Source organism: Rhamphochromis sp. 'chilingali', assembly GCF_963969265.1.
Source record: "Rhamphochromis sp. 'chilingali' genome assembly, chromosome: 10".
NCBI lineage: Eukaryota > Metazoa > Chordata > Actinopteri > Cichliformes > Cichlidae > Rhamphochromis > Rhamphochromis sp. 'chilingali'.
The window spans coordinates 20,600,401-20,615,805 of record NC_137937.1 but is presented as its reverse complement, the minus strand read 5'-3'; the positions used below and the strand labels follow the sequence as shown (position 1 = coordinate 20,615,805).

At 40.7% G+C, this 15,405-nt stretch overlaps 1 protein-coding gene across 2 annotated transcripts in view; it reads right to left on the bottom strand.

Moving 5' to 3' along the window:
• Positions 1-1,325: 1,325 nt before the first annotated feature.
• The window catches only part of LOC308403615 (coronin-1C-A), a 36,306-nt gene continuing 22,226 nt past the window's right edge, over positions 1,326-15,405 (bottom strand). For both annotated transcript variants that reach the window (XM_080893194.1, XM_080893195.1), the window contains exons 3-11: positions 9,967-10,089; positions 8,100-8,229; positions 7,814-7,995; positions 6,379-6,498; positions 5,934-6,038; positions 5,671-5,816; positions 5,411-5,468; positions 5,040-5,282; positions 1,326-3,911 (exon numbers count right to left, since the gene is read on the bottom strand). In XM_080893194.1, coding sequence (XP_080749320.1) covers positions 3,792-3,911; positions 5,040-5,282; positions 5,411-5,468; positions 5,671-5,816; positions 5,934-6,038; positions 6,379-6,498; positions 7,814-7,995; positions 8,100-8,229; positions 9,967-10,089 — 1,227 coding nt within the window. In that variant the 3' untranslated portion in view covers positions 1,326-3,791. The remainder of the gene's footprint in view (positions 3,912-5,039; positions 5,283-5,410; positions 5,469-5,670; positions 5,817-5,933; positions 6,039-6,378; positions 6,499-7,813; positions 7,996-8,099; positions 8,230-9,966; positions 10,090-15,405) is intronic.

The following is a 15,405-nucleotide window of genomic DNA, read 5'->3' as shown; positions in this document are numbered from 1 at the left end:
TTTTTGAGAAACATTTGATCTGAGCATGGTGATACTTCACACTAACAGGACAAAAGATACGCGGGATGCTCTACAAATAGAAACAGTCTTTATTTGCAACGAAAGGCTAATTTGCCACAGTATGTGCTCGTCCATTCACAGTCTGACTGACAGATACAACCTTAGCCTCAGTGTTTATCTTTAAAACAAATATGTTGCAGTTGGTGCATGTTAGTCCCAAGTTCTTCGGAAAAGGGTTTTCTATTCTTGGTGGGGCGAGTTCCACAACTTTTTTTTGGCCTGCACTGAATACTCTCTAATTACGTTCCTGCTGATTACAGCCTGTCTCTGCAGGGCATACAAGACCAGTACAGGGAGAAAGCACTCTTTTCATCCTGAAACACATGTACAGAGCAAATATATGAACTAAATGGACTTTTAGGAGCACTGGATAACTGTTTAACTTGCAGGGCATTTATTTAAGGGTGCTCGTGTTTCTCGTCTTGTTACACAGTACTGCGTAAAAGTGTCAATTATAGTTTTTTTTTCTTTCCAGGGAGCCAAACCTTTCTTATAGTGGTCTGAAAAAATACTTTCTGAAGGCCATTTTCTGGAAATCTTTCAGTTTTCTTTGGACATTGGCTGCTTTTTCATTCATTTTCAGTCCAGTTCTTGTACCCGTCCATTTTCACAGGAATGTTTTTCTTTTTTTAAGCCACTTAACCCTGACCCATGAATCATCCATGCATTAAAAAAAGGCACCAGTGTTGTGTCTGCACATAACAAACAAAGAACCAAGTTCTATATTTAGCCACTTTGGAATAAAGTAGGTGTTATAAGAGGCTGGTAGTAACTATTTGTTAAGTTGAATCTGTAGAAAATGGTAAAGATTAAAGTGTGACAGGCACAAACTAGCATGTTTGCACCAACAAGGGGATTCCCAGAGAACTGTTGGCCAAAACCTGCACACATCTATGTGATTAAGAAACAGAAGAAAAAAAAAATCTAGCAAAGACCTGACAAGACATGAGAGAAGATTTTTCCCTTCAGTTGGTCCATCTTAAGGATGGCTCATACCAAGTATTGAGTTTCAAGCTTGTTAGAACTGTATGAACTCAGAATTGACTTTTACTTTATTCAAATGATAAAAAAAAAAAAAAAACCCAAAAAAAACCCCACTGCTACTATTTTCAAGCCACACAAAGAAATGAGAAATAACTCAAGACTTTTGGGAATGCATGTTGACTCTGTGTGTGTGTCATACAGTAGTACCTAATAAAGTGTCCAGTGAGTGTCATATTGATCATTAATTGGTGTATTTGTTAATTAACAACTGAACAGTGAACTCATTTTAAAAATTCTTTATTAATTTTTCTTATAATCAATGGTTTGATATTTGAAGCAAGAATAATGAACAAAAATGCTGAGCAGACCTCCACACGAGGCTTTCATCCTGGTTCATTTTTCATCAGATTTTCTTTCTTGATAACCTCCGACGTAACGGAGGTTCTGCTTTTCTCATGATGGCAAGGTGCAAGGAACAAACAGGGGGAATGTTTAAAAATCCACCTCCCACACAAATACCCTCTTCAGCACATCCACAAAACAAAAGAAATGGGGAGGAAAAAAATAGATATGGTCACGTTATTTACACAGTTCTCACTCATTTTCTAGACCTCAATTACAAACATACATCTATCTTTCAACACATTTTTTATTTTTCCACCTACAGTGTCCCTTTGGATCTCTATAAGCTACTACTCCTCAAAACTCCGCTCTTGTGCCAACAGTGCTAACCCAGAGAGTGGCAGTCTCATATAAAAGATATGGCAGTATGACCAGTGTCAGCCAAACATGCGTCACACTCTACATTTCCTGTCACTAATATTCTCAGATTATTGACGACTCAGCTAACAGATTCCTGGTTTTACATCATTTTACATTTTAAGCTTGTACCCCAGAGGAAAGTGTCACAGCGTCAGGGGCACAATGTGTTTGACAAACCCTGACAAAGTAATGCTGCCTGGTGAACTTTATTATGGACTGGCAGGACTTCATGATGTCACACAATACGTAAGAAACTGAGTCCTTTGAATTTTGTACTGAGTATAGCACCTCAAAGTGGGTTTAAACTCCAGGCACCTCGCCTCCATTTATTCCACAAAACTACTCACAGAACAGTCGACCTACAAAGAAACCAAAAATAATAAAACACTTCCAGGGTCACCTCTATGGCACTTTCAGGTCTTTACAGTGGTAACATTTATTAAAGGCAAACAACAGATTGAACCATTACCCGTCTCAGCTTCCCACAGGGAAACAATCTTTAAAAAAAACAACAACAAAAAAAACAACAACAACTCAGGTTGAAAAATATGATCCATTTTCAAATTTGACTGCACTAAATTGGAGCATCTGAGAAATAGCCAAGATGTGGAAGTGCTAAGAGGGATGTAGAAACAGCTGGAACAAGAAACAGGATTTAATTGAACATTGAAGCAATAACCCAACTACTTACTTCTTCTAAATTAAAAGGAAAACTCTGTAGTGGAAAGTCTACAGTGGCTGGTACCTAAAAGGCCAGAGACATGAGGACCCAGATTAGGCCTTTGAGGTCTAGCCAGCTTTAACATCACATGTTTAAAAGCAGTCAAGTAGCTGCGGGATTATTTGATGTCATTTTAGAAAACTTTCTTTTGTGCTTGTACAGAAAACGCAGACATCAGATGGCAAAGCAAACAAAAGAGCAGTGACAAAAAAAATGAGCCCACTGCACTTGACTACAGTGATGTGCTGAGCAAGCACATGGATAACCAAACAATCGGGTTGGAGTTTTTCCTCGCAGAAAGAATGAAAATGCAAAAGCTCGTCTTTCCATGAGCACCACATAAAGAATCCCAACAACTAAGCAGTGCGACCGAGTCACCGCAGTGAGTGTGTTTCCCCCCCCCCTCATACCAAGAACAGCCAATAGGAATTGTGGAATGTGTCACTTTCTTGAATAAGTGCAGAGTGCATGTTGGTAAAGCAAGGTAGAAAGGAATGCATGTTTACTTGGACTATTACGTCCACAGTCGGAATGATGGAAAAGCGACAGGAATGAAAGGAAACAGCAGAGGCGAAGTGTGGATTTCTGCAGCTTCAACAGAGACAGCAAGAATTAGTCACTTAAGGTTGTGTCTGAGTGTTTGGTGTCCGCTGTGGCAACCTGCAATGTATTTTAACTACAAATTTAATCTGTCAGTCTCTCTTTCAGAACCATCCAATTAAATTATTTTAATTTCATAGTGCATCACTGATTTTGTTTCTGTACTTTAAAAAAATACTGCTAAGGAAGTGTAAACAAAAGTCCAGATTTGGCAATGTCTTAATTTTGGAGAAGGGCAAACACCAAACACTGAGGCCTACTTATAAAACATGATGCTATACAATGATAAATTGGGGGTGGGGGGCTGTTGACATGGTTTTCTTGATCATTATTCTAAAATGCAAAGAATTATGTAAGATCTTTTTATACAAGTAGACACAATTTAAAAAAAAAAAAAAAAAGACTGCCACAGAATAAAAGGAAAAGTCCTTTGCCACCAAAAAGAAAGTATTTTCTACTAAATCTGCCACATGTTCTTCTTATTCCACCTGTTTTAAACTGAGGGTTGGGAGCTGGCTAAGAAAAAGTTCATCTGGAATGTTGCTAGGGATCTTTGCTAGGCAGACGAAACACTGTCATTGAGATAGGCAGTGAGTGTTCCCGCCCACCCCCACCCCCAGCCAGTGGAGCGTCCTGAATTGTAGCGGGTTGGGCAAAAGGGTCCTTAAATGGCAAGTTTGGACATCTGCTCTTCAAGTTGGACGAGTCGCTTTTCTTGACTGCTGATCATGTCCTTGAGGGACTTGATTTCTTTCAAGATCTCCTCCAGCTTGGCTTCAGATTTCTGTGAGAGATACGAGAAACAAAAGTGAGACTTAATGGGCTTTTAACCATCTTTATGAAAATACAGCTACAGTCACTTTTAAAATGAGGTAAACCTAAGGTGGGTCCCTTAGTAGTAGGCCTTGAAATCCGTGGGTCAAAGAAACTTCTAGGAATTTTAAGCTGGATTTGCACACACTGAACTTAATGACTGCACCGATGAATAGGGCAGATCATAGAAAGATGGATTCACAAGGAGTGAGAGTCTAGTTAAATCCACTCCCTAACAGATTGTGGCAGGTTTAGTTTATTTAAATTCAACTTTTACCTTAAGATCAATCAATTTACTTAAAGAGACAAGTTTCTTCATTATTAAAGTTTGATGAATCCATTATTTACTGCTCAAGTTAAAATGTTCATCTTGATCTACACTGACCAAAATTGCTGGTTATTAATTTTCTTTCTCTTTTTTTTGTCATAATCTGACAGCTTTAAGTCAAGTGTCCTTAAGACAAAAGCTTCATTTCCCCTAGCAAGAATGACCTTAAAGCAGACTACTCTCTAATCTGTGCTACATGTAAGGCCCTTTGGGACAACATCCCAAGTTTTGTTTTAAATCAAGTGTGGTAGGATCTGGCAGTCTGAGGGTTAACATCTTTCAACACCACTGGAGCCCAGTGGGCTATGATTACAGAGCAGACCTTCACAGAGACACATGGGCTGGGACCAAGGCTGTGTTGTGGGTGAGGTGCTGCTGGACGCCCAGGAGCAGGGGCCCAGAGCAGCAGAAGACCTCTCCCTCTATGCGCCAGAGTGGGACGAGTAACATTTACAAACCACCTCATCTAAGTTTGGCAGCAATCTGCCATGACTAATAAAAAAAAAAAAAAATGTAACGCTAGGAGCCCCAGACAGCCACCTGCAAGGAGATGAGACAGTGGCATAGCATGACCTACATGCAGGGACCTCAACATATACAGTGTAAGACTGTGAAATAAGGCATCTCAATCTACTGTTTAATCTAATCATGCAAAATAAATAACTGTTAAAAAAAACGACCTTACTCCTCAACACTACACGTCTGAGACTGAGTGACAACGTACTGTTAAACCGGTTTTAACTGGACACACTGATGAAAGCAAACACTCACAATTGATGGAGCTGGGTGGGAGGACTTGTTGGAAGAGCTCGACTTCTCTGAGTTCTTGGTGACCTTGTTGTCCAACATGTTCTTTTTGACCACTTTGAATTCACGGTTCTTGCCCGGGACGTAGCCATTCTTCAGAGAGATGAGAATGGGGTCTCCATTCTTACCATCAAACCACTCCTCAGCCTCCAAAGCAGGATCTGGACCAGCTGTGTCTGGGTACAAGTCGTCCTGGAATAGGTCCGACTGACGGGAGAGAATAGAGCAATAAGTTGTGAGGAAAAGAGAACTTGTGAATGTGGTGCTTGTGATTTAAAGAGTAGATTAGAGGTCTAAAAGCTGCTGCAAAGTAGCATGTTAGGGCGAGTACTCACCTTTCTAGGCACAGTCATCACAATAGGCTCACACTTTCTTTCATGCAGTTTATAGAACCTGCAACATAAAAAGCCTGGTGTTACTCACAGTTCAATACATCATTACACAATAAAAACAGCAGTTTCCTGTGGATTGTTGCATAACGGTTACAGTTTGCCTCCTAGTGGTCAATCAATGAACTCCACATTAGAGATGATGGAATAAAATCAAAACGATTTCTGGTTTCAGAGATGATGATTTAGGACCAGTCTTGGGTTACCTTGCAATTTCACACTTATTGACATCGAGGCCCCTCTTTGGCATGTAGCCCATACCCCTCTGGGGCTCCTTGCTGGCAAAGGTGTTCAGAAAGTGAACATAGGGAGCCTCGTCTGTGATTTCAAAGTAACGGATGCTGCTGTCTCCCTATCAGGATATAAACAAGTGTTTTATTTCTAATGTGTGCACATTTAAATTGAGACATTAAGCTTTGTGTTAGAACAATGCTTGATTTGATTATTGGGTGCTTAGAAGGAAACGCACCTTTCCACAGAGGTAAACGACATTGGTGTCTGGGTCATAGAAGGGCAGAAGCACTCCATTACTGGTGTCCATCTCATTGACAGTCATTGGCTCCTCCAAGTTTTGCTTAAAACAAAAACAGAAGAAAGATTAATTTGAGGCAATACTGTTCAAAAACATTAAAACACAGCTTTACATACCAAGTCCATAATGAGGCAAACTGAAGTGCTACAGGTGTGGAAATAGATCTTTAATCAACTCTGAAGCCCTTATAACTCACACAAGTTTATCATTACAACAGCAATGATCAGTAACAAACCTTATAGCGATCGGGCGACCCTGAACCCTCCTTTAATCATGCGAATGGGGGATTCCCATGATGCACTGAGCATTTCTTCTTCACCCACTCACATTGTGTTCATACACCACTCTGCATTTCATCATTAGTTATTGTGAAGCAGCTTACCGTATTCCAGAGAGCTAGCTGCCTCTCACTCATGCGACTGAAGCCAGTAGTGAGGATGTTTCCATCACTAAGGAAAATGGCCCTCATGGGGCGAGCGCCCTCGTGGGCTTTCTCTTTCTCCTGTGAAATAGAGGTTAATGGTTAGCCCTGCGAGTCCGTGTTACTGCCTTATCTGCAGTTCATCATGTTTGTTTCTGCTGAGGTCAGAGGTAGGAACACTCATAAACCTGCTTACTGGTGTGATCATTTAATCAGACAACCATCAGGCAGAAGTGAAATAATACGCAGAACACAAGTCTGAATGAAGATTTTTGATGTTTTATGAAAGGAAAATTCTGGTATGGGTGATTTTAAATGTGGCATGAATGCATCAGAAATATTCAGCATTTCTGATACTGATGGGATTTTCACCACAACAGCCTCCAAAGTTTCATCAGAACAGCTTAAACAAAACTCCACTAAGCACAGTTCTGCACTGATTCGATGTGAGCAGCTGAAGATTGGGAAAAACATGGTTTGGTGTGATGTTTCTCAGCTTTAGTTCTGCCAAGGAAGGCTCAGGCTTTGGTTATAAACTCCATGAATCTACAAATCCCAGGATGAATCCTTGGCTTTTAGGGACAAGGAAAGATTTCGTATGATTCCAACAGAGCATGTTTGGAATGTACGGAACAGAAGAATCAAAGCATTAAATCAGAAGCTGTCAGAATAACGTAATGCAATCATGTCAACACTGGAGCACAATCTCAAAGGGAGGATTTCAGCATCTTGCCCAATCCACACCACAAAGAACTGAAACTGCTGTGAGATCAAAGGGAAGCCTGACCCAGCATCAACAGGGATGTCACAATACCAGAAATCTAAGAGGCTGACGATTCTACAACACTATCAATCAAGTTAACGCATTTAAACATAACCTCTTATTTAACAAAAACAAACCAAAACAAAAAACAAACCACTTTCCGACACTTCTTGCATTCTGGTTTTTGGAGGTCTATGTTATATCATTAACCTGATAAACGAACTCAAATGCAATTCTGGCTGCACTCTGTCTTTTTTCCGCTCCGACATTCACAGCAAAATTTGAATGCATCTGTACTTGTTATTAAACTTTAGGTGCTGTTACTGCCCTATTTTCTCAGGTGCTTACAGCAGCCAAGGCACATTGTGTAAATTTTTACAACACCTTGGTAGCAAATTACTGTTTCCCATGACAGTCCTTGGTCTGAATCCAAACTAAAACTGGTAATTCATAATTCAGACTCACAGCTAACAACAATTTTAAGGGAACAATGTTACCATACCGGGGCTTACTAGTCTCTCTACTTCCAAATCAAAAATCCCTGCACCTGAATTCATATTTACCTTTTAAATACTTCAGATACAGTTCAATATAAAAACAGAAAATATGACAATTTATTTGCAAACTACTTACTCCAACAATCTCCTGCTTGCGGGGGTCAATAACCCGGATGGACTTGTCCTTGCAGGAAGTGCAGATAAGGCTTCCATTGCGGTTCCAGCACACATTGTAAATGACATCAGGATGCATGTCCTCCAGGTTGATCATGGCCTCGCCGGTGCCCACATTCCAGATGATTATCTGGTTATCACAACCTGGTGACAGATAAAGGTAATGGTGAGGTTTGTGTTCAATCTGATCATCAAGTTTTGAAGGCAGCATTGTTTTATAGATTTGGAAACACTGCCAGAGCTCATACCTGCACTAAGGAGGATGTTTCGTGCTGTTGGATGCCATGTGATGATGCCCACACGCTTGGAGTGGCCCTCCAATATCACCACTGGCTCAGACATGGAAGTGACTAGGCCATTCTCCGGAATCTGCCACACCTGTAAAGAGACCAGGAAGTCAGAAACTGAGAGCAGACAGTAAAAATTCTCTGAAGTATTGAAAAAATATATATATTCTAAAGGATTTCATGATGATTATGCTGAACACAGTCTAGCAATTAAAATGATTACTGGATCTAAACTGTAATTACAAAAAGGAACCAGAGGGGGGCAGCAATCACTAAGAATTCACAGCATGTTCCTTACTGACTGATACACACAGTTAGACTTAGCAAAATATACTTTTCTTCAGTATCAAGTAATCCAACTAATTACTATTTCTATTGTTACAACGCCGTTACCGTTACTAACAAGAAAATGCGGTGCAGTCGCATTACTATTGTTCAACAAACAGACGGTTGAAGCTGTCTTCAGCTTACCGCACCTTATATCAGTTGCATGGAAGTAGCTGTCTATGTAAGTAATCTGGGCGCTACAGCTTTAAGTAGCTGCGCACACTCCTGCAGGTGGCAATCACTTTCTGGCAGACGATCACTTTTTGGCACAACACCTGGAGTTATCAGGAGCAGTGGCTAGCCACTGTAGAACATAGGGAACTAACTCCAGATGTAACCCATTGCCATGGTTTAGGGAACAATGACGAGAGAATTAAGCCAACATGTTTTTGGTGTCAGGAGAAATAACACCGACCAAAGGAAACCCACACAAACCCAGGAAGAACATGGAAACTTCACATGTTCAAAACCAGATGGGTTGAAAGCCGGGACCTTCAGCAGTGCCAAACCCAACTCAAATTTTAAGAGATGTGCAGAAAAATGCAACATTACTACCCCACCTCAAAACCAGCTATTTAAGACTTCAGGATGTCAAGTACTGATTGGTTACTATTCACTAACACTATTTATAACATGATTACGTTGATTCATCTGATCTACTTTGTCATAACACTGCTGCATGAAAAGAATTTGAGGTTAAATTTTTTCCTTACATTCTTTAGTGCTCGGTGCCTGGCACAGGCATCCTGTAAAGGTTGTCCTTTCAGAGGAATAGAATGGGTACGCCTAATGCAGCATTTTAAAAAGAAAATAAAGGCCACTCCAGCACATTTTAACATTAAATTAGCTTCGTTGATGTCCAGTGTGTACTCTGTGATAACAAAATCTATTCCTTAATCTACAATAAACGTTTTATGCCCTGCCTACGTTATAGTCCTACTTTACAGGCCTGCTGTGTACACCAGCCAACCCACTCTTACCAAATCTAAACTAAACATCACTGAGAGTCTATTTAGGTTGTGAAATTTACCGTCACATGTTCTATGATATGAAGAGAGGAACCAGCAATAGTTCCTCTCTTCATGGCTCACACTTCTGCAAAACAAACCAAATAAATACTGCCTTGATTTAGCATGGGATTAACAGGAAGTCAGGCCTTTCAGGTGAGGAAGTGGCTGCCATCTAAACAGGCTGAAAGCCTATCCCAGCCTATTATATACCAAATAAGGACATATGGAGAAAAGTAAAACAGCAGCCTGAAAAAAGTCAGTGACCTCAGCTCAATAAATAGCTAAATCATTCCCCAGCTCTGATTCCTACAACACATATTTGAGCTTAATCTAATCCAGAGGGTGAGGCCTGCAACCATTCATGAGTAACCGCAGCCTTGCCTTTCGCAATAAGAGCATGTAGACTCTTGCCTCTTATGATCTAAAGAATGTATGCTCCTGTTGACCCGAGGAGGTTTGAGTTTGGGTGTGATGGGTGAGGCGAGCCTTACCATCACGGTGCAGTCCTCTGAGCCGCTGGCAATGACCTGGTCATTGTGGGGGCACCAGTCAATGTCCAACACAGGGCCTGTGTGACCACACACTGTGGGGTAGGATTTATCAATGCGGCCCGTCTGTAAAAACACAGATAAACAACAGAGTAATAAGATTAGTCTCAGTCTAGAGAACATTATCCATGCTGGAGGAGCGAGTGTGTTTTGAAACAGGACAATTACAGGATGATCCTAAATCCTACCTGCAAAAAGCAGCTCATAGATCACACAAACTCCAATCTAAAAAGTACTTTGGATTTATCTTGTGCGTGTATGTATGTATGTATTAGGGGTGCAACGATATTCGTATCGATATTGAACCGTTCGATACAGTGCTTTCGATTCGGTACGCATATGTATCGAACAATACAACATTTGTAATTTATTTTATCAACTTTCCTTCTGACGATGCTGTCTGTGTGGAGCGCTCAGTGAATCTGCGTTCGACTACTCCGCCTAGGGTCGACAGTGCAGCCTAGGCGGAGTAGTCGAACGCAGATTCACTGAGCGCTCCACACAGACAGCATCGTCAGAAGGAAGAGCGCAGGGCACCTCCCCCACCCTCATTCAGATCTGGCGTTTGGAATTATTTTGGTTTTCATGTGACGTATGACCCTGAAGGTAAGCGAGTCATGGACTAAAGTAAAACAGTATGTTGGATGTGCCATGCAATGCTCAATTACATGGGTGGGAGCTAGTGTGTTAGCGCAGTTAGCTCGTTAACGTGTTGGCCGTCTAGCCCCATGCACGGGGCGATCGGCGGTAGCTCGTTAACGGAGATTTGCCGTGTTGTGGCGTTAAGGTCATTTCAACGAGATTAACCTGAAAGCACTAGTGGGAACACAACGAATATGACTGCACATTTACGCCCACATCATCCTAGTGCAAAGACAAAAACAACAAGCATGCTACTAACTTTAGCCGAGTCATTTAGACAGCTGTTAGCACATGATTCTCCTTATGCTGCTGAGAATATAGCCCAGAAGAAGCGGATAGTATAGCTTTTATTTTGGAAAGAGACATTTCTCTGTAATAAACTCTCTTTTCCAAAGATGAGTGATTCCTCAATCAGATACAGGGCTCGCAAAATCGGGCTAGCGATTTTTTTCAGACGGGCTACCCTGCCCGTCGGGCTATTGTAGGAAGGAAAAATATATGTCAATGCTTTTGCATTCTTTCAGAAATGTAGCTGGGTAATTATGTCATTGGCATCGGTGAGCCACTGTCAATATGTGACATATTGAAGTCGCGTTTGAATTTGCGCTTGTTTTTTTGCTTTCACTTTGCAATCATGCGAACTGTGTATAGAGAGCGACAGCACTGATCTGTGAGTGATGATAATTTGTGCACCAATTCCTCTGACATCGTCTTATTAATCGTTAGCTTACTATGCAAACATGACAAGTGAAATCTCCCGCAGCTTAAACATGTGAGAGGCTGATCGCGCAGAGAATCGCTGAGCTTATGTGAGTCCGTGTGTAAAAGCAGCAGGATATATATTTTAGTTCTGCTGAGCCAAATAAGACAGGTCAGGGTGAAGAAGTGACAGCCAAAGAAAAGCTTACCACAAAACGGAGAAGTTATGACAAATCAGACTATAAGGCAAAAAGAAAGTGCAGCTTTATGGTTTCATGGACAAAAGAATTTCTGTGGCTGCAATATGACGAGCTAAATAACCAGGGCTGCACATAAGTGGTCCGCAGGTGCGCATTCGCTGTCAAAATAAAAAACGCGCACAAGGGTTAGGGTTAAATTTAAAAACTGTACTTTTGAGTTAAAATATATATTTATAATTTTAATAAATGACAAATTAAAAAGGCATGAACATTTTTTTTGTATCGAAAAAATATCGAACCGTGACACCAAAGTATCGAACCGAACCGTGAATTTTGTGTATCGTTGCACCCCTAGTATGTATGTATTAGGGGTCTCATTTGTCATAACATCGTTCCCACTAGTGCTTTCAGGTTAACCTCGTTGAAATGACCTTAACGCCACAACACGGCAAATCTCCGTTAACGAGCTACCGCCGATCGCCCCGTGCATGGGGCTAGACGGCCAACACGTTAACGAGCTAACTGCGCTAACACACTAGTTCCCACCCATGTAATTGAGCATTGCATGGCACATCCAACATACTGTTTTACTTTAGTCCATGACTCGCTTACCTTCAGGGTCATACGTCACATGAAAACCAAAATAATTCCAAACGCCAGATCTGAATGAGAGTGGGGGAGGTGCCCTGCGCTCTTCCTTCTGACTATGCTGTCTGTGTGAAGCGCTCAGTGAATCTGCGTTCGACTACTCCGCCTAGGCTGCACTGTCGACCCTAGGCGGAGTAGTCGAACGCAGATTCACTGAGCGCTCCACACAGACAGCATAGTCAGAAGGAAAGTTGATAAAATAAATTACAAATGTTGTATTGTTCGATACATATGCGTACCGAACCGAAAGCACTGTATCGAACGGTTCAATATCGATACGAATATCGTTGCACCCCTAGTATGTATGTATGTATGTATGTATGTATGTATATAAATTAATTAGTTAATGACTAATGCTGGCTGAAATGAGTTATATGTACATTTGCAGTGAAGGCAGCCTACCAGAGCAATTATGAATTTAAACAAACAAACAAAAACTTCAGACCCAATAAAACAATTTCAATTTTTTAAATTTGCAGAGTGGGGAAACCCCCCAAAACAAATGCATTTAAAGGTAACACTTAACCATCCTTGTGTACGGTTAATTACAGTTTGGTGAGAAAATACAAAGAACAAGATTAACTGTGCGGAGTCAGAGATTTCTTTTAATGGAAGAATCAAAAAACAAACTAGTTCAGCATCACTGAAATCAAATTTAAGATATCAAGTCACATTACATGGCTCAATAAAACAATTTAAGCATGAAAAATAAAATTAAATTGCTTAAAGCCAGCCTTGATTTATAACATCTCCATAGCCAAAAAAACAAACAAAACAAAAACAAAAACACTTGGGTTTTACCGCAATCTGAGTTTGTGTCTAAAACAAACTGATTAGATTTAGCTCCTGCTGGACCACCCATAGTAATTAAGGAAAGTTTCTAGTAGTGACGTCAGTAGACAGTAGAAACATGCCAGAGATTCAGTGCAGCGATTTACTTTTAAATAGTAGCCCCAGATCAAACATTACTAAGCTCTTTATATAATCTGCTCACGCAATTCTGACTATAAGGTTACAAATGAATTTCTAATGTATGCACTTGCACATCCTTAAAGTCATACTGCAGATGGATTTCACCTCTAAACCCTATGAGTCCAGAGAGCCAGGTGATCTCTCTGCATGGTGAGGTGACCTATGCTCTAAAGCTTGGGTGACACACCCTAGTCTGTGCTGACTCCCTTGTGCCACTGCAGAGCCATAGAAATGATGTCACCCACTGTGGAAATAGTCCCTCTGCTGCAGGCCTATTTAAAGCATCATGGCTCGTATAATACAAGGAGTCCCTCACTGCCCACAGCTATTCTGAATGGCTTGACACGAGCTACTAAATCCAAGAACCGTATATTCTGTAATGAGTCAGTGAGTGCTGGCTGCAAGAGTCAGGACCACTGAGGCATTAAAGTAGACTGCAAATTGTACATGACAGACTTTATAGCCAAACAATTAATGTATTTAAAGCTTTTAAATATAAACATTTTACTTCTGATTCATAGCAAACAGATTTTGTTTTTATAAACTAATTATAACCACTATGAACCCTTAAACTCACACAGGCAATGAGATGGCACTTCAACCTTGCTGTTATTGCATACTTTTAATAACATGACTCATTTAAGAGGTCCACATTGATGCAAGTGTCTTCTGGGCCAGTCCAGACCTGCAGTGTCCCTGTGCTACGTGAAATATACCACGCTTGTACCAATGCTGTCACCTGACACAAAGCTGGGCTGTGACACACACTCCAAGTTTAGTGATCAAAGTCTGGTTTATGTGACAATGATCTCTGTGTGTGTGTACATGTAATAAGAAAAAAATCACAAGATCGTGCCAGAACCTTGCCCTACTGAACACACCCTCAAATCCACCCTGAAGCCTAGTGTACAATAAGCTGACTTTGACACTACTGTCAATAGGTTTCTGTGAGCTACCAGCTTATATCACGTAACACTACCATTACATTATGAAAATATACACCTTTCTTTGTTTAGTAACTTACATTCAATTGAGCCAGGATGTTTCTGGGCACATAATTTCATCACATGCGAATGTATATTAGCTCGCAGTTAAATGTATTCATGGACAAGACTTCCCAAAGGCAATAGGAACAGGATGTAAAGCAGGAAGGACATGGACTGATGACCAGGTGTTTCAACAGAAACTGCATAAACAAGTTTGGAAAAGAACAAACCGATCACACAGATAAGATAACCCAACAGTTCAGAGCCATTTGCATTTCCACTTATTCTAGTACTATAGCATTCCAAAGAGGGCATGAAGACATTGTCCATATGTCTGTAGTGTCAAGTTGGAAAACAATACACAGTAAATTAGTAATTGTAGCACACATTTCCCATCATGCTTCTCTTTAAAATGGTAATCTCATATTAAACATAGCCAAAATTAAACAACAGGATACTTGCAAGTAATCCCTGTGAGCCAACTCTAGAGCCAACGCTCTAAACTCTTTTTTAGCATAGCTCTGGTAGCAGTTTGAACAGCAACATCAAGCTACTTTATGTTCTGTTAGTGAGGGGTAGACAATGGGAAGAAAGCAGACTTAAAGGCAGGTGCCCTTACAGGAAGAACAGCCATAAGGGCTTGTTTCAGTGAAAGAATGAGCTGAGCGGCTGCATCAAGGCCCAATAAGAGATAAACAAAGATTATCTGCACAGGGAATCATGCAAGGCTACTAGAGTAGAGTCCAAAAACAAATATGTAGAGCTAAAAAATTAACAAACTGTGTCAGACCTTCTGGTTTCCTTGTCCTACGCTTCTGAAGTTAATAATAAATGTTGGTCTGATTATTCAAGACCTTGTATGTGATGAGAACGATTTTAAATTTCATTCTGGATTTAACAGGAAGCCAATGAAGAGAAGCCAGTATAGGAGACCTATGTTCTCTCCTTCTAGTCCCTGTCAGTATTCTTGCTGCAGCATTTTGAATCAATTGAGCAATTTTAAAGGATTTTTCTTACAACATCCTGATAATAACTTTACTACAATGTTCGTTGCATATTATGACTCCTGTGTTCTGCTAAGCAAAAAGGATCAATCCATAAACATGTCAGCCCCTTTAGTCTCCGTTGCCCTTCCGCCTCCCGCCTGTGCTAACCGTTTTACAGCCTACGAGTCTCGTCTGATCCTCGTCTTAGTGTGTTTTATGAAGAAACAGATACACACAGACCGAGCACCC